Source organism: Saccopteryx leptura, chromosome 9, assembly GCF_036850995.1.
Source record: "Saccopteryx leptura isolate mSacLep1 chromosome 9, mSacLep1_pri_phased_curated, whole genome shotgun sequence".
Classification (NCBI taxonomy): Eukaryota; Metazoa; Chordata; class Mammalia; order Chiroptera; family Emballonuridae; genus Saccopteryx; species Saccopteryx leptura.
The window spans coordinates 5,159,607-5,186,503 of record NC_089511.1 but is presented as its reverse complement, the minus strand read 5'-3'; the positions used below and the strand labels follow the sequence as shown (position 1 = coordinate 5,186,503).

Genomic DNA, 26,897 nt, shown 5'->3' with positions numbered 1-26,897 from the left:
TGAGACTGTCCTTGGGGGAAGGTAGCCCAGCTGCCCGGCCTCACGCCCCCAGCTCTGAGCTCACGGACACTCAGGGTCCCACTGGGAGGGATGCAAACCCAACAGCTGAGCGATCCAATCAAGCCACCTGTACCCCCAGCCTCAGTGTCCTCATCTGGAAAATGGGGACAGAGCATTCCCCATCATGTCCTGGGAGGCAGGAGGGGATGGTCGTAGGAACGGGCCCCAGTGCCCCGGACCTGCCCCGTGGTACTTACTTAATGGCCTCACACATGTCCAGCCCCATCTTCACACAGTTCCGGGCGTGGGTGGGCAGGGACACGGGCAGGCCCGACACACAGTAGTAGCAGTCACCCAGAATCTTGATCCGCATGCACTCATTGGCCTGCGGGGCGAGGGAGAGGCCTGGTCAGCGTGGGGCCCGGGGTCACACAGGCCGGCCAGCCACCTCCCCTGCACCCTCCAGGGTAAACCAGGCTCTTTTCTGGCCGGGGGCTTCCTCCTGGGGGTCCAGTCACCCGTAGCTGCTTCTGGTGAAAGGACTGGGGACACGGGGACTCTCCAGGAGGAACTCCAAGCATCAGTGGCGAAAACAAGCGTTACTCAGGGCGGCCACCTGAATGCCCTCTGTTTCCTTCACCCGTGCAATGTTTGAGCACCTGCTGAGTGCCCCGCCCAGGCACAGGGACACAGCCGTACACAGAGACCAAATACCCCAGACAGCCATGCGGTTCCCACACTGGTGGCAGGAGGGGACATTACACGTGATAAAATCTTAGACGTCTAACGGTGATAATTGCTAAGGAGAAAAATGAGGCCGGGGAGGGGAAAGGAAGTTCCCAGGAGGCCAGAAAATGCTTCTTGGAGAAGATAATGTTTGAGCCTAAAAAATACAAACCAACCAACCAAGGGAGCAAGCCACACCAGTATCCAGAGGAACAGCATTCCAGGAAAAAAGAAGAAAATGGCATGTGCAAAGGCCCTGAGGCCAGACAGCTGAAGCGATACAGCAGCGTGGCTGAAGTGGGCTGAATAAGGGAGATAAAGACAGAGAGGTTGCAGGTACCGTAAGCTAAGGTTAAGCCAAGAAGATGGCTATGCTGCTAGGGCTGCAGGGTCTGGGGTGTGAGGAGAAAGCAGAGAGAAAAGATGAGGGTGAGAGAGGCCAGAGTCACATAAGAAAATGCCCATGGGGGGAAGGGGAGGCCCAGGCCAGCTGTCAGAGGTTCCATCTGAGGTGGCTCTGTGGCCACTAGATGCTCTGTAAGCCCTCAGCACAGACAGCCACACATACTAAGGCCTTGGGGGTACAGTTTTCGGGAACATGAAGAACCACATGCTAGTTCCACTCCCCACCCTGGCCCCCTAGGGAGGCCTCAGCAAGCAGCCTTGCCCCCTGGCTCCTGATACAGACCCCTCAACTCGCTCCTGTATGGTCACAAAGGGCTGGCTACCCTCCTGGCACCGAGGTACCCTCTATCCCCAGGTCCAGTGCCTACCCGCTCCCGTGCCCATAAGGACTGGGGGTGACAGCCTAGCATCAGTGACCGGGTGGGGCACCATCACTCTCTCAGGTGCCCGTACCTGTCATGCCTTTCTGAGCAGTCCTTTTCCCAAACCCCCCACCCGTGACCCCACCGGAGCGTGTGCCAGCTGCTCCCTGCTGGGCCGGACTGGCACACGCTGAACTCTAACCCAGCAGTCCCCAACCTTTTTTGGGCCACGGACCGGTTTAATGTCAGAAAATATTTTCACGGACCGGCCTTTAGGGTGGGACGGATCAATGTATCACGTGACCGAGACAAGCGTCAAGAGTGAGTCTTAGACGGATGTAACAGAGGGAATCTGGTCATTTTTTTAAAATAAAACATCGTTCACTTAAATATAAAACAAACAGAAATAATGTAAGTTATTTATTCTTTCTCTGTGGATCGGTATTGGTCCGCGGCCCGGGGGTTGGGGACCACTGCTCTAAATGGCCCGGCCAAGGGGCACGAGCAGAGCGGCTGTCCTGGGAGCAGCAGGAAGTCCGGAAAGGACCCGGACACCCAGACCCAGCCAGGGCCCCCTCGTCTCCTCGGGACCCAGCACACGGGCGGGGGTTTCCAGCGGTTCCCCTTCCCCAGGCTGTCCCTCTGGCTGGCCGGATGGCAGGCTCAGTCTCTGACACGAACAGGGGAAGTGGTGCGGGCGTGCTGTGGGCAGTGAGTTCCTGAGCCCCGATGCGACGTGACCCTCCAGAGAGCAGGCCCCCTCTCAGGAGCCTCAGTTCTGGGAGCTGACTACTGATAGGAGAGAAGCCTGGGGTCTTCCCTGCCCGTCTGTCAGCTGGCACCTGCCACAGCCTTCCTGGTCCCATCTATAAAATGGGGCTGCCTCCTGGGGCTGCCACCGAGGGCAAGGGCAGGTTCTTGGGCTTTGTGGCAGGGAAAGGACCTGCAGGGAGGGAGGGAGGAATTGCTGAAGGAAGGCTCCAAGGTAGACAGGTCTCAGTCATTCACCCCATAATACCTGGGGGGTTGCAGGAGTGGGGGACAGTTCTCCAGGGCACCATTGGCCAGTAATGTCCAACTATAATTTGGTTACCCCTGTGATGGGAAGCTCATCTCCTGAAATGTAGCCCACTCCTGGCAAGACAGTCTCTCTGAAGACTGACCAGCTCTGATCATGAAAATCTCTTCCTAGTGTGGGCCAGAACTTGCCTCCCATCAAGTGTAGACTATTGGTCCTCCGCACACGAAGCCACCTGGGAGGCTCTTAACTCTCACAGGTGTGGACACAAATTGCTTTCCACTTTCCGCATGATTCAAATATGCAGCCAGGATAGAGAGGCCCTGCTTTAAATCTTACATGTGGGTCTCTACTTAATGGCCACCTCTTCCAGGAAGCCGGCCTTGACCCCTCGAGTCTGGGCTAGGCACTCCCCAGTCCCACCCCCTGCAGCCCCCTCCAGACCACAGGGCACGCAGGCTGGGAACAACTTAAGGACAGGCACGAGGCCCCATACAAGCTCTGGGCTGTCGCTCAGCAGGGCCTGGGACCGTTACACACGTAAATAAATAGCTGAGGCCCCTCCCTCTAAACACACGTGCCGCCTGGGCTGGGTGCTGCTCGCACAGGCAAAATAGTGAGACCCCACTTCAGCCCGGTCTGGTCTCCAGATCTGTCCCACCAGCTGTATGTACCCTGGAGACTTTCTTTGCCCAGTGACCTGTCCTGCTGTCACCAGCTGTGCTCATCAGAGCCCTAGGTCAAGTCCGACTTCAGGCCTCAAGTCCTTGCACGACGAACCCTATGACTTTGACCCCTTCGCACTCTCGTCCCACTCACACTGAGCCACCTTCATCCCATGGATACACGAACTTTCTACTCCAGGCTTCTGCATAGGCTATTCCCTCTTCCCAGAACACTGTTCCCTGTCCTCTTTGGGTCTCTTTTCAGGATTCTCAAACTTTAATGAGTACAGTTCCCCTGGGATGTTGTCAAAAGGCAGATTTGGGTCGGCCTCCCAAGCTCCCGGGTGAGGCCAAGGCTGCCGACACTGCAGCGTGAGAGGGTGGAGCCAACGTCCTCCTCCTCCAGGCAGACTTCCGGAGCCCCCATCTGAGCTCCCGGGCCCCTGTGCATCCCCTGCTGTGGTCAGTCTCCTCACCGGCTCTGCATCCTGGGGGCAGAATTCTAGCAGCCTCGGCCACCACTTGACCTCCACTCCCACCACGGAGCAGTCGGGAGCATGTACTGACCGAAGACGACAATCCAGCCCAGGCCTCTCGCACCCGTCTCAGCACGGCGCCGGGCGCCCATGGACACGAGGGCTGGGCTCTGGACCTCCCCGTCAGCAGAGGGGGGGGCCGCACCGCCCTCCGGCTCACCTTGGCGATCTGGTCGAACTTCCCGAAGAGCTCGTTCAGCATCACCACCAGCTCTTTGGGGGAGCAGTCGCTGGCCAGCTGGGTGAAGCCCACGATGTCGGCGTAGAGAATGCTGGGGGCGGGGTGAGCAGAGGGTCAGAGCCGACCCGTGGAAGACGGGGACCACCCGGAGTCCTCGTCTCCCGGCTGCTCCGCAGCCCCCAGAGGGACCGGAGAGAGGCTCCCGCCACAAACAGAGTGGAACTTTCCAGAGGGTCCGAAGCCTACACGAGGGACCTGCAGACACCCCCCCCCCCAGCCCCCTGCAGAGGACGGGAAGCTGCTCCCACAGGCGAGGGCTCTGGCACCGGGGGACTTCCTTCTCCTCCCTGTACCTGGACTGTCACCTCTGCACAGACTTCGGAACTGAAGTCCCTCATAGGATGCCACTCCATCCCACCCTGTATACAGGACTCCCATTCTACAGAGGGGCACCCTGAGGCTCAGGGAGATCAAGACTTCCCGGGAAGCACCGGACCCCCCAGCTCCGAAGTCTGAGTTCTGGGCCGTCCACAGCGCAGACCAGAGGCAGGGAGGCCTCCCCGGGAGACAGCACGCCCACCTGACGTTCTGGTGCCGCTTGACGTAGAGGCTGTGGAAGTTGTTGTCGGGCATGTAGCGACGGTCCCCACACTCCTTGAGCCGTTCGATGATGGTCAGCTTCATGCCCATGGAGATGTGGGCCGGGAGCACAGACAGCAGCAGGTTCTCCTGGCGCGGGGGCAGCGCCAGGGGGCAGGCAGGGCCAGGGCGACGGGCAGGGCCAGGGGGCAGGCAGGGCCAGGGCGACGGGCAGGGCCAGGGCGACAGGCAGGAGGACATCAGGCCCCGGACTGGGCCGACACGCCTCTCCTTTCCGCTCTGCCCACCGCCCCCTCCACCTCTGCTGGCCTGTGTCCTGCCACCAACCCGGCTGGGCACTCACTGTCCCTGGTCCCCAGCACCCCCCTGGGGTGAGGCCTGCCCAGCGTCCAGCCCTGAGGCCCAGGCATGTCCTGCTCTAGGAGAGCCTGGTGTCCAGAGGGAAAGGGTATAAGGGCTGGGACCTGGGGCCCGGGTGACCTCTGGCTCACTGCCCACTGTCCCTCCACAGGGAAGTCAGGCCGGGAGGCCTGGGACCCGGGGGACAGCTAGGGTGGACTGGGCTGGGGCCAGACTGTGGCTCCGGAATGGGGGGGGACCCCACCTGCTGGCGCTTCTCGATACGCAGCTTCCGGCGAATCTGGATACACTTCACAGTGTAGGTGAAGAGGTCGCGGGAGGCGTCCTGCATCTGGTGCTTGTGGAAGGCGCCCGTGACGTTCCCGCACAGGAAGATGACCGCATTGGCCAGCAGCTGTGGGCGGGCGGGCGGAGGCGGGCTCAGGGCGCGGCCCAGTCCACGCCCCTGGGCACTGTCCTCCTGGTGAGCTGGTGATGGCACCCCTGCCCACTGCCTGACCTCCAACCCCTTCAGGCTGCTGCCCCCCTCCGGGGCAGGCAAGGAAACTGAGGCCCAGACAGGGGCTGGTCTCCTAGGGAGTCACTGTGACCACAGGACCAGGGCTCAGGCCCATCTCAGTCTCTGCCAGGCATTGCCCGGTCCAGAGGGGATGGACGCAGAGCCCAGGGAAGCCAGCGACATCTGGGGCAGCTGGAGCATGGCACCTCCCAGAGCCCAGAGCCCGAGGGGAGCACCGAGGACTGTCACGAAGAGCACAGCGTCCCCCTGGCTGCCCAGGGCTCCAGCCTCCACCCCCTGGAGCAGACCCCCGACCCATTCAGGGGGGTCAACACATGTACATACAAGTCACCCCCAAGTAGGAACAAATTCTGCTCACTCAACACAAAGACACGAGACAGAACACCCGAGATGACCCTGCCCTGTCAGGATGGGGCCACGGCGCATTGTGCCGGGGAAGGCGGCCCGAGGGCCCGGGTTCGAGTGGGGGGCTGAGTCTCTGGGGCACCAGCAAAGTCCACAGGGCCGGGTGACTGCCCACGGGGTGGGGCTGCCCAAGAAACCCTGCTGCCGGGGGCGCTGGTCTGCACACACGGCTCCCCGGCTTCAGGACCGGCCCGCCCCCGGGGCCCTCACCTGCAGCACCCTCTGGCGATGGGAGGACGGGAAGACCCCCAGCAGGAAGCCGAGCACCAGGAGGTGGGAGGCGCTGGAGAGCACGCCCACCGTGACGGCCCCCTGCATGCTGAGGGGCAGCAGCGTGTACACCACGAAGACCACGAACAGGAAGAAGGGCACCTGGGGACAGGGCGGCGTGAGGCCACACCCCCCACGGCCCAGCCCGCAGCCCCAGGTGGAGCCGCCAGTCTGGCCCTGGCCCGCGTCTCCTGGTGACGGGGTGGGGGGCAGACACCGGAATCCAGGCCACCGGGTGCCCTCTGCCCTCCAAAGGACCCCTCGCTCCCTCCCCTGCTTGGTCAGACACGGGGACGGTCCCCAGTGCAGAAGGAAAACAGCAAAGCCTGCTTCGGGGTCAGACCAGTCGGCTTTATCCACCGCCTCCTGGGAGCCCCCCAGGCCTGCAGGCATGACCCCGGGAGCTCCGGCTCACTGCTCACTGTCCCTCCACAGGGAAGTCAGGCCGGGAGGGCTGGGCAGGTCCTGCTCACCTGCACCGCACAGCCCCACGTGCCACCCACACCCATGCTCACCTGCACCGCACAGCCCCATGTGCCACCCACACCCATGCTCACCTGCACCGCACAGCCCCACGTGCCACCCACACCCAGACCTGTCCGCTGCTATGCTGCCCGCCCGGCACCTGCCCTTTCCGGGAGCAGTGCGCTCCGCCCCTGAGCTTCTGGGGGCACGGCGGCCACGGGCCCCAGCCCAGCCCAGCCTGGGAGCAGCAGAGGACCCAGGCCCACGGGCCAAACGGTGCACCCCTCGGCAATCGTGACCATCCAGGGCTGGGTCCGTGACCAGGCCAGGCCAATGTGACTCAAGCTGGTTGAGGAAGGGCTCTCTCTCTCTCTCAGCTGGCGAGGGGAGGCTGGTGGGCGGCCCTAAGGCCATCTCTGCCCTGACCCGGGATGGCCTGCCCCCGAAATGAACAACACGAATCGAGGCAGAGCCAAGAGGAACGAGGATGTGCCCACCCTGCGGGAGCACCAGGACACCCCCTCTGCCTTTCCTGGCGCGAGAGCCACTCCACGCCTTTGTGCCTTTCTGAGCTGGAGATGTCACTGCCAACCCCATGAGAGTCCCCAGAAAAGCCACAGCCAGACAGACAGCCAAGCAGACACCCTCCCACCTCAGTCCCACCCCATCGGGACAGAGAACTAACAGGACGAGGTCACAGGGCCCATCCTAAGTCCTAGAACCGCAGCCATGGGAGCAGGGAGGCCGCTGGGGCCACCATGCCAAATGCTGCTCCAGCTTCCGAGGGGCCCGATGCCCGGAGAGGGTACGGCCAACCAGGGACATCCAGCCCCCAGGGGTGCCCGGGTCCCCTAGTACCTGCTCCTGCTCCCACACACAGCCCGCCTTCATCTGCGACTCGGACACCAGCACGTAGCCCAGCGTCACAAGGCAGAGCCAGATGAGCAGCGCTGAGGCCCGGAGCCACCGCCGAACAAGGCACTCGATGTACACCAGCACGTAGAGAACCACGAACACGGCAAGCGTGAAGAACGCCGTCCCCAGAACAGCATGCTGCGTGGAAGGGTCCTGGGCGTGAGACACACACACACAAATGCCATGGTTTTCTCCAGTAGGGTGCCACCGCCTCCAGGAAGCCTGCCGGGTTAGCCTGCCCAGCCTGCCCCGAGCAGCATCGCCCGAGGCTTCCCCCACTTGCGTGGTGTCTATGCACTCTATAAACATCAGGCGCTCTGTGGCCTCTGAGCTTGGTCTCTGCTGCTGTCTGAGATGGCTGCAGGCTCCATGGCCTCGCCCCAGTCCCCACAAATCCCTCAGCCTCCTGTGCTGCCCAGCCCTGCCATGCTCACTCTCCGCCCCTCCCCATCATGCCTCCCCGGGCCCCCGGGGTGCTCTGCACATATCTAAGAAAGCCTGGGAGAGGAGAGGCCACTGCCCCCAACTCTTAAAGAATGGACAGAGGCTTCTGAGGAAATGAGCAAAGACATCCTGGACAGGGGAGGCGCTGGATGGAGATGCAGACGGGGACCCTGGGGGGCTCGCAGGAGAGACGGTGCCCGCAGTGGCCCTGAAGCCCAATGAGCAGAGGCCGGCCTGAGCGCCTACGCACAGGGGGCACTCGTGACTGTTTGCCAAATGCTGGAACAAATGTCCTGTGGTTTATGCAGCTCCCACAGAGCACCTACTGCGTGCCGGGCACTTTACACGTATCGTCCTGTCCACACTCTCGTTTTCGTCTAAGCCCCTGCCGTCTCATACGGGAGCCACTGGCCACATTCGGCTATTCGTTATTGAGTTTACACTAATTAAAAATCAGTTTCTCAGCCACACCAGCCACATTCCAAGTGCCCAACAGTGGCACACGGGAGCAGCTGTAGCAGGACAGGGACCAGGTCAGAGGTGACATTAATGGTGTCAACTGGGCAGCTGTGGTCACAAGGATTCTGACACCATAGCCAGGCCCATGAGAAGGAGTGCTGGGATTGACTCACGATGTCTGCCATGGTACCTGCAGTGGCAGCACGGATGCACATGCCATCCCTGACCATGGTCTTCAATAGAACCAGGCTCCAGGAGAAGGAGTGCTGGGATTGACTCACGATGTCTGTCATGGTACCAGCAGTGGCAGCACGGATGCACATGCCATCCCTGACCATGGTCCTCAAAAGAACCAGGCTCCATGAGAAGGAGTGCTGGGATTGATTCATGATGTCTGCCGTGGTACCAGCAGTGGCAGCACGGATGCACATGCCATCCCTGACCATGCTCTTCAATAGAACCAGGCTCCATGAGAAGGAGTGCTGGGATTGATTCACGATGTCTGCCCTGGTACCAGCAGTGGCAGCACAGATGCACATGCCATCCCTGACCATGGTCTTCAATAGAACCAGGCTCCATGAGAAGGAGTGCTGGGATTGATTCACGATGTCTGCCATGGTACCAGCAGTGGCAGCACGGATGCACATGCCATCCCTGACCATGGTCCTCAAAAGAACCAGGCTCCATGAGAAGGAGTGCTGGGATTGATTCACGATGTCTGCCGTGGTACCAGCAGTGGCAGCACGGATGCACATGCCATCCCTGACCATGGTCTTCAATAGAACCAGGCTCCATGAGAAGGAGTGCTGGGATTGATTCACGATGTCTGCCGTGGTCCCAGCAGTGGCAGCACGGATGCACATGCCATCCCTGACCATGGTCTTCAATAGAACCAGGCTCCATGAGAAGGAGTGCTGGGATTGATTCACGATGTCTGCCCTGGTACCAGCAGTGGCAGCACTGATGCACATGCCATCCCTGACCATGGTCTTCCAACAGAATCAAAATTCATTGTGGAGAAAAAAAAAAAAAGTGAGAGTAGCTTATTTGGCCAAATTCATGTTAATAGCTAAAACCACCCCAGATTTCAAAATTTAAGATGAGCAACCTGCCTTTCTGCCGGCATAGCACTTCACAGCTGCAGAAAGCCAGGCTCAGGGACTCGCCCAAGGCCTCACGACCACCCAGCGTCAGAGCGGAGATCCGAACCCCAGAGAAGCCCCCACTGCCGGGGGGGCCGCGCTCACTCACCCCGGAGCTGAAGGCGATGACGATGAGGGCCACGCAGGCCGCGATGGCCACCAGCAGGAGCAGGAGCAGCAGCGGCCCGTGCTGGCTGGTGAGGCGGTACTTCTCGTACAGGGCGTCCTGGTCTGGGCCCTCCTCGCCCTCGTTGAGGAAGTAACGCCCCTTGGCCGGCATGCTCCCACGTGGGCACACCTGCCCGGCGGTCCACTCAGGAGACCCCACAGCCTGGGGGGCATCTGGGTGCCGACACCCTCCCCTGCGGGCCTAGGCCTCTGGCCTCTCCGAGCCTGGCAGGCAGGGCTGGGGAGGGGCCCCGTCGTCTTGCAGCGCCCTGGGCCACCCGGGGCCGGCCTGGCCTCGGTCACTGTGCTTCTGGCCTCTTCCTGGGCCTCCAGGCCGGGCTGACCAGACACGCGGGCTCCTCAGCTCTGCAGACACACACAGGGACCCGGATTTGACCTGGACAGACCGAACCAGGGAAGCGCTGGCATCAGGGCCCAGCGGGACAGGCTTCCACAGCCTGGGTCTGGTTGGTCAGCCTTCACCTGAACCTAACTGGGAGTCCTGTACAAAGCTCTGCGCACCCCGAGGTCATAAAGCTAGTCCTGTGTGTTCCCTCAAACTGCTCCCACGAGGTACAGTAGTCACCGGTCACACGTGGCTCTTTAAAATTAAAGTCCCTTAAAACGAAATGAAAACATCAGTCCCTCAGTCACACCAGTCACATTTCAAGGGCTCAACATCCACATGAATATAATAGCCAGTGACTATTATGGGGGACGTCTGGGCACCTCTGCTGGGCAGCACCGCTCTCGAGGTTTGTTTGGCTGTCACGGGTGGGTCTCTGATCAGCTCGATGAGTAGTGTGTACGATGTGAGGCAGGGAGCGGGCAGTTTCCTTCTTCCACGTGGATATCTAAGCACCCCCACTGCGGCTCCTGCCGCCGCCCTCGCTTCCTCAAGAATGTCAGAGGAGCCGCCTCTGCCCTGCGTTTGGGGCGCACGCCCGTGGTATGTGCTCACAGGCTTTCTCCTGCTCCGATGGCCCTCGTGTAAAGATCGCCCTGGTCCGTGAGTCTCGTGTCTCAGACCCTCCCCACACCCGCTTGGGCCAGAGTCCCCCTCGTGTTCGGTGTCCACGTAAGACTGCATTCCTTACAAAGGGCCCACGGGCGAGGGTTTGAGCCGTCTGCGGGCCCCACGTCGCAGAAGAGGAGCCTGAACTGCGGAGAGGAGCACGGCGGACCCTTGGGGACAGAGGTGGGCGCGGGCTGCCGGCTTGCGATGCTCGCCCCGTTTCTCCCGACATCATCCATTCACCTGCTCATTCACGTGCTCCAAAAATTCTTGTGAATTGTGCCGGTGGCACACAAGGCCCACTACCACGCCCGTGTGCCAGGCTGGATCTCCCTGCCTGGGGCTGCCGGTCCCCAAACACAAGAAGTTACATAAAGCTACGCAACCCCTTAGACACAGTGACTAGGGCCTGGGGCCAGCTGCCACGCCCCGGGCCTGCCTCGAGGGCGCCTGTCCCACAAACCCAGGGGCAGTAAGGGGAAGCCACACATCCGGGGGTGGAGGCAGGCTGTTTGCCGGGGGCCCTGGCTCCCCCCAGGACCAGACAGGGGTCCACAAGCCACGGCAGGTACTTCACCTGGGCAAGCCCGGGGGCGGAGGCTGGGCCCCAGCTGCCAAAGCACCCGAAGCGCTTCGACAAGCTGCAGGCTGATCGCTATGTGAAACACCAATTTATTAATGCCGGCAGCTAATTTTAAGATTTGTGAATGGTCCAGCCCACTGGTTTACAGCCTCGAAGTCTATAGGTGCCAGTCTTGATTCCACAAGAGGCGCTTTGTTTTGTTGTTTTCAGTACTAACCGTAAATGCCAGCCCTGTGCTGCAGGGTTGGTAACAGAATAAGGTCCCGGCCCTGAGAAGCCCCCGACCAGGGCATGCCTCAAGTAGCTGTCTGCAGTCCTAACAACAGCAACAGTGTCACCCCCTACCCACTTCCATCCTCATAATCTGCTGAGGACATGTCACAGACACAAATCTGAGCCCAGGGAGGCCGAATGGCGGGTCCGAGATCACACGGCTGGCGCCGGTCGGGTTGGGTTGAGCGCAGGGCTGGAGCTCAATCCCAGGTCTGTCGGCCCCCAAAGCAGCGCCCCTCGGCCAGCCCAGCCCTGCCGTCTCACTCAGCGGAGAGGCTTGCCTCCCGAGCCCCTTCCAGCAGCGGCAGCTCCCAGACTGAACCAGCTACCACCAGTGTGCCCAACACGGCCCATCCCTCGGGCCTGGTGCCAACGCCTCAGCAGCAGGGCTGTGGGCCAGAGAACCCCCAAACACTAGGGGCTGGGGCAACATCCACAGCTGTGCCACCCTGGGGCAAAACCACACACACACACACATGCATACGCGCACACCCGCGTACACATGCACGGGCGCGCACATGCATATACACGTGTACACAGGCACAGGCACGCACGCACACATGCACACACACCCGCGTACACATGCACGGGCGCGCACATGCATATACACGTGTACACAGGCACAGGCACGCACGCACACATGCACGCACACCCGCGTACACATGCACGGGCGCGCACATGCATATACACGTGTACACAGGCACAGGCACACATGCACACATGCATATGCGCACACCCGCGTACACATGCACGGGCGCGCACATGCATATACACGTGTACACAGGCACAGGCACACATGCACACATGCATATGCGCACACCCGCGTACACATGCACGGGCGCGCACATGCATATACATGTGTATACATGCACGGGCGCGCACACACATATACACGTGTACACAGGCACAGGCACGCGCGCACACATGCACACACGCGCGCGTACACATGCACGGGCGCGCACATGCATGTACATGTGTACACAGGCACAGGCACGCCCGCACACATGCACGCACACACGCGCACATGCATGCACCCACGCTGCCCTTCGCCCCCCGCCCCGGCCCTGCCCTGCCAGGCGCACTAAGCCTGGCTGAAGCAGGCCTGCAGAGAGAGGGACCAGCTGCAAGAGTCCGTGGGAACCCAGGCCTGGTCAACACTCCTCTCAGGGATCTAATGAGACCGCTTCCTGGGCAACGGCAGGAGAAACAGAGGTGGACAGTGCCCGCACTCTTGGGCCCATCCAGGGCGCTCGTCCAGCTCCTGGAAGGGCAGGGCCAGGCAGGGCCGGGAGGAGAGCCTGCACTTGTCGTTCCTGGAAAGATGGCCTGGGAACCCCACCATCAGATCCGCCAAGGCCAGCTCTTCCCTAGGAGCCAGCCCCCCAGATGAGACCCAGCAGAGCCCCCAGCCCCGCTAGGGGCGGTCTCAAGGCCCCTCTGTGCAGTCGCCAGTTCCTCTGCTGGCCGCCGACTCAGCGGGCAGCGGGGAAGGCCCCTCGGAAGCCCTGGAGGAGGGAACTCCTTTGCCGTGTTTCTAACAAATAACCCGGCAGCCTCAGCTTGCACACCTCAGTGACAGGGAGCTCATCACCTCACAAGGCATCCTCCACCACGGAGTACTCCTGCCACCGGTCCTACCTTAGGTCTGGCCAAGCCCTGCCGCCCTGTCCCTCCCTCGCCCGGACCAACTCCAAAGACACCAAGCGCGGAGCTATGCACTTGGGAGAGTCGAGGCCCCTTGGCCTGGAAGGACAGCGGTCCCAGCCTCCCTCCCTGTCATCCACACTCACGATAACCCTGGTGGGGGCAGGGGGAGCAGCCCCCTCTTGTGGCGGAGGGGGACCCCAAAGGACCCAGTAGGGGGGAAGAGTCTTTCGTACTTCTGTGAGGCAGTCCCCTAGTTCAGAGGCCGCGTGACCCGGGTCTGGCTGGTCAGCAGAGTCTCTCCCAAGCCCTGGTGGCTGGCTTAAGGAAGGACATGTGACCAACCATTTCAGCAAGCATCCTCTTTGGGATGCTTTCTGACCCGTCGGAAAGGGGCGCTCCCTCTGCTCCTGGCTGGAGCGGCTGATGGACCCCGAAGCACGTGGAGACGGCCCACCTGAGTGCTGGTGGGAGACAGAGGCCGGAAAAACCCCCCTGGGCCCCTGGGTCCAGCTGTCCGGAAACTCGGGCGACCTCCAGGTGTCCGACTCCCGTGGGACAAGCGATGCCACTTGCAGCTAAAGCCAGTTTGAGTTTCTGTCACTTGCAACCAAGAGTCGGTCCATGTGGGGCCCCCCCGCTCGCTATATCCAGGACACCCTGTGGCCCCTCGGTGGGTCCAGAGTCAGGGCATGGCCCCACTTAGGTCAGAGGTGAGACTGGGCCCACAAAGACGCAGACAGGCCTATGGCTTCCCTTACGCGCAGAGCTGTCCCCGTGTGCCAGGCTCCACCGCCCAGGCCCAGCCAGCCGGGCTGCAGAGGACCTGGGGCAGCAGAAGACCCCGGGGCTGGGGGGGGGGCTGGGGAGGGCTCCTCAGACCCTCTCTAGTGGCCCCCAGAGACTCCTCTCAGGGAGCAGTCAGGGAGCTCAGGGGCACGCTTCGGTAGAAACGGATACCAGGAGTATTAATCCCGTCCTCCGAGTGACCCTGCTGGGGACTGGGCTCCCTGCAGCAGCCCCGGCACCTGGACGGAGCGGGGGAGGGTGCCACCCACAGAATGGACCGAGTGCCCGGGGCTGTGGGCTCTAAACCCACTCACCTGCCCTGGGGGTGGACATGACTACTGCTCCCATTGCCTGGTGTGGGGACTGAGGCACAGAGAGGGTCCGTCATTCCCTCAGGGCACACAGGACACCAGGGTCCACCCTGCCCGCTGCCCTCAGGGAGCCGACACCCACAGAGCCCAGAACATCTCAGACGTCAACCCCTTCCTGCCCTTCCCAGTCAGGGCCCCGGGCGAGGCCAGGCAGCCTGCTCAGAACCAGCAAGATCCAGGAGGGCCTCCGCTTCCAGGAAGGCCTCTGAGCTATGCCCCTGGTGCTGACTGGCAGAGCCCAGGGGCCTCAGCCCAAAGAGCTGCCGGAAATCGGGGTTCGGACTGCAAGTTATGACTTCAGGACTGGGCCCGCAGGGAGCTCGGGAAACCTCCCCCGTGGAACCGGCTGAGCCAGTGGCCAGCACCCCTCCCACGTCCTCGGGAGCTCTGACCGCCCCCAGCCTTCACAGACACGGGCACCCACTTCCTCACGGAGCAGCACCGGCAGGAGCCCCGGGCTGGCTTCCTCTGGCCCCGGCGGGAGGCCCTGGGCTGCACAGGGCCCGGGGCCCTGGCGCTGGCCGCAGAAAGAGGAAGTGGGGGCGGGCAGGCCCAAGGAGAGGCCCGTTCCTCAGGCCCCGGCCCTGTGCCCACACCCCACCAGGGCCACCAGAGCGCCGCAGCCAACAGCCTGCAGCCCAGGCTCCCCGGTGCCTGGCCGCCCGGCAGGCGCGGGTGCCCCGGTCCCCCGCAGAGCTGCCCTGTGCCACGTCTCACCTGGAGGCCAAGGCCCTCAGCAGACCCGCAGCGTTCTGAAGGAGCCCAGCGGCCGTGTGCTCGGCACAGGCCTGGCACAAAGGGGAACCTCGTGGGGCCGGAGGACGCCAGCCTCACTGACACGCAAGCCCTGCCCTCCGCCAACTCCAGCCTCCCGTCCCCCCTGAGCCCGCAGCCCGCAGCCTGTGCTCAGACCGCCCCCCACGCCCTTCTCCTGAGACGCCCCCAACCCCCACCCCACAGCCCAGTCAGGAGGCCGTCCCAGACTCCTGCCAAACACCAGCACCTGCTCCCCAAACTGTGGTCAGAGGATCTGTGTCTACATCCTGCAGCTGGGCCCTGGCAATGGGTGTGGGAGAGAGGAGAGGGGGGGACACAGGAGGGGAGAGGGGGACAGAGGAGAGGAGAGGGGGGACAGAGGAGAGGGGGGACAGAGGAGAAAAGAGGGGGGACAGAGGAGGGAGAGGGGGGACAGAGGGGAGGAGAGGGGGGACAGAGGAGGGGAGAGGGGGGACAGAGGAGGGGAGAGGGGGGACAGAGGAGAGGACAGAGGGGGGACAGAGGAGAGGAGAGGGGGGACAGAGGAGGGGAGAGGGGGGACAGAGGAGAGGACAGAGGGGGGACAGAGGAGGGGAGAGGGGGGACAGAGGAGAGGAGAGGGGGACACAGGATAGGAGAGGGGGACAGAGTAGAGGAGAGGGGGGACACAGGAGGGGAGAGGGGGATAGACACATGGATGAACCAACCAGCTGGAATCCTGAACCGGTCAGAAAGTCCAAGGGAGGCAGTCGGAATGGCTTCGATGGGAAGGAGATGGAAACAGGAAGAGGGTCACCCTGAGAACAGGAAGCGCTGCTGCATCCCACCTGTCCCCAGGTAAGCCGTGCGGGGGAGGGAGGATCCCCGGGTTCAGATCCCAGCTCCGCCATCACTGGCTCTGTGAGGAGCTGCCCGCACTCTGGGCCACACCTTCCTCATCAGCAGACTCGGGCGCTAACATCCAAGTTGAGAGGAGAGTGAAGTGCATGTCAGGATTGCGGACTGGCCAAGTTTGCAGAACGAAATGGCAAATGAGCCCGGAAAGAAGGCTCAGTCCTCGGAGCTGGGGAGGCCCAGCCATGGGGCAGAGAAGCAGAGGGGGCAGGGTTCCCAGGACCCGCCACTGCACCTCCCGGTGACAGCCTGCAAAGCCACCAGGCAGGGGTAAAAGCTGAATTCCCCCCATTGATGTGATCAGCTCCACTCTCCTTCTCTGCTCCCCAAACCCCCCGCTGGCTACCCCGTCCTCCAGCAACGAAAGGCTCAGAGTCATCTGAGGTCCGGAGGCCTGCGTGCCAGCCCAGCTGGGCCACCGCCTGCTCCCTGACCCTGGACAAGTCCCTTCCCTGCGCTGGGCCTTGGTTTCCCTCCTGCAAAGGCGTGGTGATGTCAGAGCTGCTTGGGGGCGGGGGGGGGGGGGGGGGACAAAGGAAAAACTGAGGGAGGGGACAGCCTGGGTGTTGCCGCCTGGCCCCAGAGGGCCAGTGCTGGAAGTGGGGGAGTTATTCTTTGCACCTGAAGTCCTCTCTGCTGCTTTTCCCCTGGATTAAGCATTACCTTCATCAGTCTGCCCCCTTTGCAATGCAAGTACCCCACTTACCTCTCACCCCCCAGATACCAGCTGCCAGGGATAATAAATCCAGTTTGCTATCTCCTGTGCCAATTCTAGTGACAGGCCAGTGACTGCCTGGGGGAGTGCATCCCCCCACCCCAGAGAGACACATGCATTCATTCATTCGTTCATTCATTCATTCTAATGACAGGCCAGGGACTGCCTGGGGGAGTGCATCCCCCCACCCCAGAGAGACACATGTGTTCATTCATTCGTTCATTCATTCATTCTAATGACAGGCCAGGGACTGCCTGGGGGAGTGCATCCGCCCACCCCAGAGAGACACATGTGTTCATTCATTCGTTCATTCATTCATTCATTCATTCTAATGACAGGCCAGGGACTGCCTGGGGAGAGTGCATCCCCCCACCCCAGAGAGACACATGTGTTCATTCATTCATTCATTCATTCTAGTGACAGGCCAGTGACTGCCTGGGGGAGTGCATCCGCCCACCCTCAGAGAGACACATGTATTCATTCATTCGTTCATTCATTCGACAGAGATTCACCAGAACCTCTGTGTGCCAGGCCCCAGGTCAGGGGCCCGGAGGCAGAAGCTCCCAGAAGACAGAGACCTCGGTTCCCACCTCTCCCAGGCATCTGCAAGGGCTCTGCACTTGGCGGCTGTTCAGGCAACGGTGCTTACTAACTGACTGACTCATCAACCAGGCACCTTGTTGGAAAAAATGGCAGCATTCCCCCTAACCCCCCCTACCCCCACCAATTCTTGCCTGAAATTTCACCATTAGTGATTCATTCCTTTAAGCACTGACCTCACTGGGCTCCCCTTTGAGGATGAATGGAAACACTTTCATGTCCGTGCTTAACACATATCTGATCCCATTTAAGGAAAAAGGAAACAGAAAGAGGGAAGTCTAGCTGGCCTTCGGGGACCTCATGAGATGCTAGTCCTGCCCAGGATGACAGAAGAGTGGGCTTCCCACGGTCTACCCGGACAGCAAGGCGTGAACGGGGGTTGGGAGGTGGGAGACGGAATCCATCCCACAAGCCCGAAGACAGACGTGACCAGAGCAACCACAGAGCGGGAGAGGGGAGGAGGGATGGACGCTCGAGTCTTCAGGCCTGCGCGGCTAGCAGCCTGTTGAAAGACCCAGCAGAGGCCAGAGGAGACACACCAAGCAGGACCCATCGTTTACATCGGGATGGATGCCAGAGCGCAAGGAACCAGGGTAGAATCCTCGCTGAATGCTGTAGTGGGTAAGTCCTTCCTAACCTGACACAAAACCCAAAAAGCTATAATGTCAAAGACAGATAAGTACAATGAAAGACCTTTCCTTCCCGCTACGTCGTAAACACTACCAAAAGCAAAATCAAAAGATGAGAGATTTAGGAAAACATTTGCATCTCATCGCAAAGAATCAACCTCCCTCCTGTGTACAGAGCGCCTACAAAAATCGGAGAGAACGAGACCAATAACCCAACAGGAAAACAGGAGAAGGGTCTGAACAGGAAGTTCACGGAAAGGCTCTTAACAACTTTGTAAAGAAGCGGACCCCACCCATAACAAGAGAAACGTAAATTAAGACTACCACGAGAAGCCATTCTTACAGAGCCGACTGCCAACGATCAGAACATTTCATCACCCTGTGTTGGCCAGGCTGGGTAGACACACACTCACGTTCCCCCCCTGCCCCCCACCACAGGAGTGTGATTCAGCACCACCCCTGGGAAAGGCAATTAAGTCATATCTAACAGTCACTCATGTGCACACAGACCTTTGACCTAGCCGATCTATGTACTCTGAGGAATTTATCTTACAAACGCATCCAGGTGCGGGAAACGAGGTGCCTGAGTTATTCTTCCCTACGGCGTTATTTGGAATAGCAAAAGACTGCAGGCAACCCATCTGTCCGCCAGGAGCCGGAGAAGTAAATCGGGGTACATCCTCACACTGGAAGACCATGCAGCTGTCAAAAAGCATGCAGGAGCTAGAACCATACCGTCCAGAAGGATCCGGTAAAAATAAATCCACGTGGCCACAGCGACCACTGGAACGGAGAGGGATGGAACCGGAACACGGGAGCGCCCACCCGGGAGCTCCAACAGCGAACAAATCATCCTGCATTTACCTCCGGTTTCCGTGTCTACTGTCAGAATGGAACTTGTGCAATCTTTTTTTTTTTTTTTAAGTTTTTAATAGAAAAACCAGCATCTACGGTATATAGACATAGCATCTATAGTTCACAACACCATATCGTAGACTTTAAATTTTTTTTTCCAAGAGGGTCAGCTTTATGTGTTATCACAACAAAAACAGCAGAGTGAAGGGAAACTTTTGGAGGTGAGGAAAGATGTGTGGCAGAGCATAGGGTGGTGGCTTCCCGGGCGAACTCATGGCCACGCCTATGCAGTTGTGCACCTTAAGTGAGTCCAGCTTTCTGTGTGTCCATCACACCTCAAGGAAGTGGTTTTCCAACTAAAGTAAAAATTAAAGACACCAGCAGAAAAACTCAAAGGACAATAGAAGGCGACAGGTGAAAGTTAACTGTAAGTTTAATATGTCAACATGAAAAGTCTTCCTGGCATGTTTGTTGGGGGGGGGGGGTGCAGAGATACATATATGTGTATATATATAAAAGTACGTTAAAATGCTTTTTAAAAAAAAGAAAAAGAAAAAAACAGCCTGGCCTGTGGTGACACAGTGGATAGAGCGTCAACCCAGAATGCTGAGGTCACAGGTTCAAAACCCCGGGCTGTGGGCTTGCCTGGTCAAGGCACATATGAGAAGCAACCACAAGTTGATGCTTCCTTCTCCTCCCCTCCTTTTCTCTCTCTCTCTCTCTCTCTCCCCCCCCCTCCCCTAAAATGAATAAACAAAATCTTTAAAAAGAAAGCAAGAAAGAAAGAGAGAGAGAGAGAGAGAGAAGAAGAAAAAGAAAGAACAAATCTTAGGTCCATGATGTCTAAGCTGCATGATCATGAGAAAGTTACCTACCCTCTGTGCCTTGGTTTCCCATTTGGAAACAGGGGAGAGTGGCATTCTGACCACCCAGGACGTTGAGAGGGCTCAATGGGGTGAAGCAGGCTGAGGCTGCACCAGGCACGGAGGACCAGGTCGAGAGGACAAATACTGTCAGATTGGCAGTGAGCCCAGACCTTGCCCCCGCCCGCCACCTGTCACACGCCACAGCGCTGGAGAGGTCACCCAGGCAGGCTCCCCACTCTACCCTGGAAGTGGCCTCGCCTCCAGGGGTAGACAGAGCAGCGGTCAGCACCTCAGGACTGCTTTCTGGGGCCACGTGCAGCAGCACCCCCCTCGGTGCCTGGTCAGGTCTCGGAGGGAGCGGCTGTCAGCTGGGGACAGGGGTTGGGGGGCTGTCGGTCTGAGCCAGAGAGAACTCCCTCCCAGGCGGCATCTGGTCCTCACCCCAAGCCCTCAAGATCCCCCCGACAGGAGAGAAAACATAACATCCAGCCCTCCAGACACACTCTGCGACCTCTGAACCCAACCAGAGAGATAAGGGCGGCAGAAAACCAGCAGGTCAGTCTCTGAGAGCTTCCCCGACAGTCAGCCTCTGAGAGCCTCCACGGAAGTGAGCCCCGGCTGGGGACAGCGGGGGCAAGGTCCCTCCGTCCTGACCTCCAGGGTGGGGACAGGGTGGCTCTCGCTCTATTTCCAGCCGGGGCAGCAACACCAGGATCCTAACCTACTTGTCCAAAGCCCCCCAGCGGGGAAGCAGCCAAACTGAGATTCAAACCCAGACCTGCTTCCCTCCAAAGCCCCAGCTCCTTCTGAACCCTGCACCTGCACTTCCTGAGACGTGCTCTGCCCCACAGCGGGCCACGAGCAGCGATCAGACCTAGCCACACCCCCACCCCAGCGTCCGGTCGCTCACAGGCAGTGTGAGTGCGAGTTGGAGTCGAGTCCGTAGACACTCGCTGAATGAACGGGCTCAACATCACCCAGGCGCTGTTGGCGCGGAATCCCTAATGCACCCTCTTTGGCAAACGCTGACTTTGGCGTCTCCAAGAGTCAGTTTGGAGCTTCTCCCCCAAGAAGACTTCCTGGGCCACGGTGCCCCCAGAGACCACTATGCTCCCCTTTTCCGGCAGCCTGGGGAGCTCGCCACGCCCCCACATCCACCTGCCCAGGGGCTGGGCTGGGTGAGCACATGGTGTTGGTGGGGGGGCCAGCCCCGCCCTGGCAGCTTTCAGTTCGGGGAGGAGAAGTGCCCTGGAGAAGAGCGAGCAGGAAAGAGCCTCCTGCCACTTCCTGCCTCTCCCCTGCAAGGCGGGGAGGTGGCCCCTGCCTCAGTCTCCCCACCTGCCATGGGCAAAGCCCTGGGCTGACTGTCTGTCAGGAGGCAGAGTCCCCACTGGGCCCCCCACCACCCCCACCCTCCTGGGGCAGGAAAGGTTGAGGGTCTGCGAGGGCCCGCCCCATTCAGACGAGCAGGCAAGCTAACCACAGACAGGTCCGCGGGGAAGCACCCCGCCCAGAACCCAGCAGACCGTGGGGGGTTCCTTCCCGCCTGGCCATTCATGGAGCCCATCCCGGTGCCCCTGGAGGCAGGCCTCGGGCGGAGGCCCCCGGATGGGCTCCTGCAGCACCCTTCCCCACAATCCTAACGCCGGCGGCCCGGACCCCGCGTCCCCCACGTCCCCCACGTCCCCCACGTCCCCACAGCTTCCTGAGCGCGGAGCGAGGCTGTGAGGACACGCGGGGGGCGGGACTGCCCGGTAAGGCCCGGAGGAGCCGGAAGAGCCCTCCTGCAGGGAAGCGGCCCCAGCCGGCCACCCCCCAACCACAGCCCGGTTTCCGGAGCGGCACACACACAGCGGCTGCGCTGGGGAGGCCCTCCCCCCAGGCGGCCCTGGAGCTGCCGCCTCCGGTCACTCTCCTTCCTTCCACAAGCCCCTGCGTCCCCGAGCCAGGGTCAGGCTGGGCATGCAGAGGGCCATGATGGGGTCTCAGCCCACAGCGCCCCACCTCCCCTAAACCCAAGGCCCCACCAGGGCCCCCCGCACCTGCCCAGAACCCCCAGAACAGACCACCCGGTCCTGCTCACCGCTGGCCAGGAAAGCCCTCCAGAGCTCCCAAGGCCTTCTTCGGGGCTGTGCGATTTGACTGATTTCGGTTCCCCAAACAAGCCCCACCCGGACTCTAGGCTCTGGCAGCCTAAAAGCATGGCCTACCTTCCCACCCCCAAACTCCCTCTGCCTGGCGGACTCCTGCCCACCCTTCCGAGCCACGCTCAGCTGCCACCTCCTCCAGGAGGGCCACCTGACCCCCACCTCATTGGGATGCAGAGCCATCCTCAGCACCCCAGGCGCCCGGCCTGCCACTGCCTGGTGAGGTGACACGTCCCCCCAGGCTGACGTCTGGCCACACGCTGTCCAGCTTCTAGGCTCCAATACTGCCTGGCACACATGGGACACTCAGACCCCAAACGGCACGGACTGGGTCAAATACAGCCTGCGCCGCGCCAGGAACCAGGGCCGGGCCCCAGCCCCGCCATCCCCAGTCTTCTCTGCAGGAGCTCCGGCAGGACACCCGCCTCTCGGGACTCGGTTCTCCCCTGCACAGCGGGAATAAAAGCGTCCCCCACTCCCCAGCCTGCCTGGCAGAGAGATGACCTCCCGGCTACAAAAACTCGTAAGTCCAGAAACTGCCCGTGGCAGGGGCCAGCCTGGACCTTGCTGTGCTGTCTCTGCCGGAGGGAACCAGGTGCCCTGGGCCCCCACACGCCCATCCAACCAGGAAGCGCTCCCTGGGCTCCTGCCGGGCCGGGTACCCAGACAGGTGCTGACATCACAACCAGCAACACGTGGGGGTCCCTCGCAGAGCGCATGGTGGTGGTGGGGGGGCACAGAGATGTGTAATAAATGAGCCCCGCGAGGGGGAAATGCCAGGTGGGCAACAGCAGGCCAGGCGGTAGGGGAGGCAGGAGAGCCTACTGGGCAGGAGCACTGGCTCTGAGATCAAACAGGTACGAACCTTAGGTCCACAGCAGAGGGGCTGTGTGACCCGGGGTGTGCTCAGTAACCTCTCTGGGCCTCCGTTTCCTCACTCACCGAACAGACTGGAAATGGTACCAAAGACTCAGGGCTTCACACAGAGGCAGCCGGAGAAACCCCGCCCCCAGCAGGCACTGGGGACGCACTCGAGGCCCCAGGGGCTCAGTCTCACGTCTTGCCAGCCCCCAAGAAAAGGCACTGCTCTCCTCTTGCCCTCCTGCCCAGAAAGGGGGACCTGTCAAAGGAATGCAGAGGAGCTGCTCCCCAGGCCCTGCCTGGCACCGAGGCACCCGCTCCCCCGGGGACCTGAGCAACGACTCCAGGGGGTCTGGATGTCTCCAAAGAGGACACCCCATTAGCCCAGGGCCCACACTAAACCTCCAAGGTCTCCTCCTCCGCCAGTGGGAGGGGCTGCAGGGAGACAGGGACGGTGGGCTGGGGGGCTGGGAGCAGGGACAGGCACACCCTGGAGAGCCCACGCCTGCACGGCAGGGAGATGGCAGGGGGTCCGCCTGCCCAGGCCGGGAGGGCGCGGCCACTGGTCCCCAGTACACACCCCCTGCACTGAAACCGAGGGGAATATGCCTCCCTTACAGTCCCCCCTCCCTGAAACTCACACCAGCCCCGAGGCTGTGCAGCCCTCTGGGCCTCAATTTCCCTATCCGTGCAGAGAACAGCTGCACCCCAGGATCCTGGACCTCCCCCTGCGAAGCCAGTCAGCGACATCAGAAACCACTGACCCAAGTCAGCGGCACCAGAGGGAGGGAAACTGATTCCCGCTACTTCCGGGTGGGAATCAGCCGTCCGTCCATCTCAACAACAGGTCAGCTCGGGTTGACCACCCCAGCACAGCACTCGGGTTGGTGCTCAGAAAACACCTGTGAAATAGACTTGTTAACTAAACATGGAACCGCCTTGTGACCCAGCAATCCCACTTCTGGGAATACTGCATGTCCAAAGACACCCAAAACACTGACTCGAAAGAAGACAGGCATGTTCACTGCAGCGTCACTCACAGTCGCCAGGACATGGGAGCAGCCCAGGTGCCCCTCAGCAGATGAGTGCATAGAACAGCTGTGGTCTGCCTGACCAGGCGGTGGCGCAGTGGATAGAGCGTCGGACTGGGCTGTGGAGGACCCAGGTTTGAAACCCCGAGGTCACCAACTTGAGCACAGGCTCATCTGGTTTGAGCAAAGCTCACCAGCTTGGACCCAAGGTCGCTGGCTTGAGCAAAGGGTCACTCGGTCTGCTGTAGCCCCACGGCCAAGGTACATATGAGAAAGCAATCAGTGAACAACTAAGGTGTTGCAACACACAACGAAAAACTAATAATTGATGCTTCTCATCTCTCCATTCCTGTCTGTCTGTCCCTGTCTATCCCTCTCTCTGACTCTCTTTCTCTGTCTCTGTAAAAAAAAAAAAAAAAAGAGCTGTGGTCTGTTTACACAATGGAATACGACTCAGCTATTACAGGGAAGGAAGTCTTACCCTTTGCGACAGCATGGATGGTCCTGGAGAGCCTGATGCCAAGTGAAATAAGCCAGTCGGAGAGAGACAAGTACCATATGATTCCACTTACATGTGGAGGCTAATGAACAAAATAAACCGAACAGAAACTGACTCACAGACACAGAGAACAGACTGACGGCTGTCAGAGAGGCAGGGTGAACAGGGGAAGGGATTAAGCAAAGGAAAAAATGTACAGACACAGACAACAGCGTGGGAATTGTAGGAGGAACGGGGTGGGGGCGGTGGAGGGGGGGGAGAGGGGGGTGGAGGGGGGGAGAGGGGGGTGGAGGGGGGGAGAGGGGGGTGGAGGGGGGGAGAGGGGGGTGGAGGGGGGGGGAGAGGGGGGTGGAGGGACTTGGCTTGGGTGGTGAACGCGCAGTGAACGTACAGGGGATATACTGTGGGACTGTGCACCTGACACCCGTATAGTTTTATAAACCAATGTCGCCCCAATACATTCAATAAAAAAATAAAAATAAACAGACCTGTCAAAGAGATCATCAGCAGAGGGCTGGAGAAAGGATGGTCCCAAGTGTCACAGGAGGAAAGTCACCAAAGAGAAGCTGAGCCCACCTCTGGCCCAAGGCTCACCACCCGCCGCACCAACACCTACAGGGTTTCCAGGGCGGGGTGGGGCGCATGGGAACCCCAGGTGTGCGCCCAGCATTGGACAGTGCCCAGCTGTGACGCGGCCAGCTGTGAAATCCGTGGGCAGTGGCAGGTGGAGCTGGATGCTGATGAGTATCAGGTGGGCACGCCTCAGGGGGCGGGGGGAAGGGCGGGGCCACAGGTGGGCAAGTAAGGTAGGAGGTGGCAGAGGGCCCCATGGCAGGAGGGAAGCCCTAGGCCTGAGCGTGCTGGGCTCAGACGCCTGGGACATGTTTCTCATGCCTTTAACTCCCCCGGGCGCTGCCATTCTACAGATGAGGAAACTGAGGAGTGAGGATTAGCCTGGGGCGCAGGCTGCCAGGGAGGCCCCTCACCTGGCCCTGCCCACCCTCCCCTCAAAGGGTCCCTCCCCTCCCAGGGACCCACCCCTGACATGTCCGCCCTCCCACCCGAGGCAGGACAGAGCAGAGCAGCGCCACCACACACCACACACCGGCGATGACAAGCACCCCCCTTGGTCAGTGGCTCCCACGCCAGGTGCAGAATGTGCATCTCCTCCCTTGCCCCTACCAGCACCGGACACTCTGGGGACAGAGCTACCACTGCGCGGATGCCAGAGGCCCGCTCGCCTCCCCCACGCTCCCGGCTCGCTGCTGGGCCCCACGGCCTCCAGAGGCCTCTGCCGCTCTGGCTGCTGTTCAGATGTGGTGGGCTCATGCCCTCACCGCAACCCAGCCCCAGTGAACTGGGCGGGGGGGAGAGGCAGGCAGACAGACAGACAGGCAGACAGACAGGCAGGCAGGCAGACAGGCAGGCCTGAGAACACCAATCTGTTCCTGTATGTGCTCTGACCAGGGATCAAACCAGCAACCTCTGTGCTTTGGGACGATGCTCTAACCAACTGAGCTATCTGGCCAGAGCAGCTGCATAGGTGTTTAAGCAAACGCCCCAAAGGTCCGCTGTCAGCAACCCCCCACCCTGAGCTGAGACCCATGAAAGGCCGGACTCGGCTGCTCTGAGGGAGGGGTCCAGGGTGACCGCGCCGCCTGCTCCCTCAGAGGTCCTGGAACTTTCCAGCAGGATAAGCGATGGCTGCCGCGACTGGGCAAAGCTGCCATCGGCTTGTGTGAAGGTGCCCACCCCCTCCTCCTCCAGCACAGGAGGGGGGCGCTGAGAGATGGCCACCAGCCCCCTCTCTGTGATCCCTGGAGCTGGTGGGATGGCTCATTATGCAAACCCCAAAGGGTCGATCACCTACCTCCCGGCTGAGGCCGGACTCGAGAGCATGTCTGAGAACACAGGGCCCCAACTCAGCCCCAGCCGCCCCGCGGGGAGCGCAGACCAGGGGCCCCTTCTGCAGAGGAGCCTGAGCCCGCCCTCTGCCAGTGAGAGCCAGCCCCCCGCAGCCACCCTTCAAAACCACCCAGAGCCCCTGTTGGGCCTCGTCCCGCCTAGCCTCCCCACAGACAGGCACAGGGTCCTGACCTCACACGTGGCAGTTCCCCCAGGAGGTGCTGTGAGTGGACACCCCGGAAACCCACTCCCTGTGACCAGGACAAGACAGTGCCCCCTGGGTCTCTATCTTCTCTGGGAGCTGGGGCAGAAGGTGCCTGCCACACACGCTGGCTTTAACTGGATTAAAGCCATAGTTACACACTGTAAAGAGGGGTGGCACTCCCCAAAGTGACACCAGGTCGGACCTCTGTCTCCTTGCAGAGCCCAAGAGCTGCTGGAGGCCCCACGCCAGCCCCATCGCACTCCTCAATGCCCCTACCCCAAGAAAACGGCCACCTCTTTCTCCCTAAAATTCCACAGGAGACTCTTCCCCCACCCCCGAGCTCACACCTGCCCTCCCGAGGGCCAAGAATCCGGAGCAATCCCGGGGCCTCCCCTCCCTCCTGCACACCCACACCTCACACCCATAGCCATGGGCCCCCAGAAAGCCCAGGGCCCAGCGAGAGGTGGGCAGACTGCAGACAGGGCGGAGAGGAGGGTGCCGAGAAGGCCCCCCAAGACGGCACCCCGCAGACCCTGCACTTCCTGCCAGCCTGCCCCCCCCCCACACACACACTTCCTCTCAAATGTCCTCACTTTTCATTGTAGTATTTCAACCTTG

The 26,897-nt window shown here is 60.9% G+C and overlaps 1 protein-coding gene across 6 annotated transcripts in view; it reads right to left on the bottom strand.

Annotated features, from left to right (window-relative positions):
• Positions 1–26,897, bottom strand: part of ADCY7 (adenylate cyclase 7) — a 56,569-nt gene that overhangs the window by 17,179 nt on the left and 12,493 nt on the right. For 4 of the 6 annotated variants that reach the window (XM_066349939.1, XM_066349934.1, XM_066349937.1 and 1 more), the window contains exons 2-8: positions 9,583–10,007; positions 7,372–7,581; positions 5,989–6,150; positions 5,098–5,247; positions 4,474–4,622; positions 3,873–3,984; positions 258–385 (exon numbers count right to left, since the gene is read on the bottom strand). In XM_066349939.1, the coding sequence (XP_066206036.1) occupies positions 258–385; positions 3,873–3,984; positions 4,474–4,622; positions 5,098–5,247; positions 5,989–6,150; positions 7,372–7,581; positions 9,583–9,753 (1,082 nt within the window). In that variant the 5' untranslated portion in view covers positions 9,754–10,007. Of the gene's footprint in view, positions 1–257; positions 386–3,872; positions 3,985–4,473; positions 4,623–5,097; positions 5,248–5,988; positions 6,151–7,371; positions 7,582–9,582; positions 10,008–15,033; positions 15,131–21,714; positions 21,738–26,897 lie in introns of those variants that run through there. The other 2 variants (XM_066349940.1, XM_066349938.1) reach the window with 2 other exon arrangements.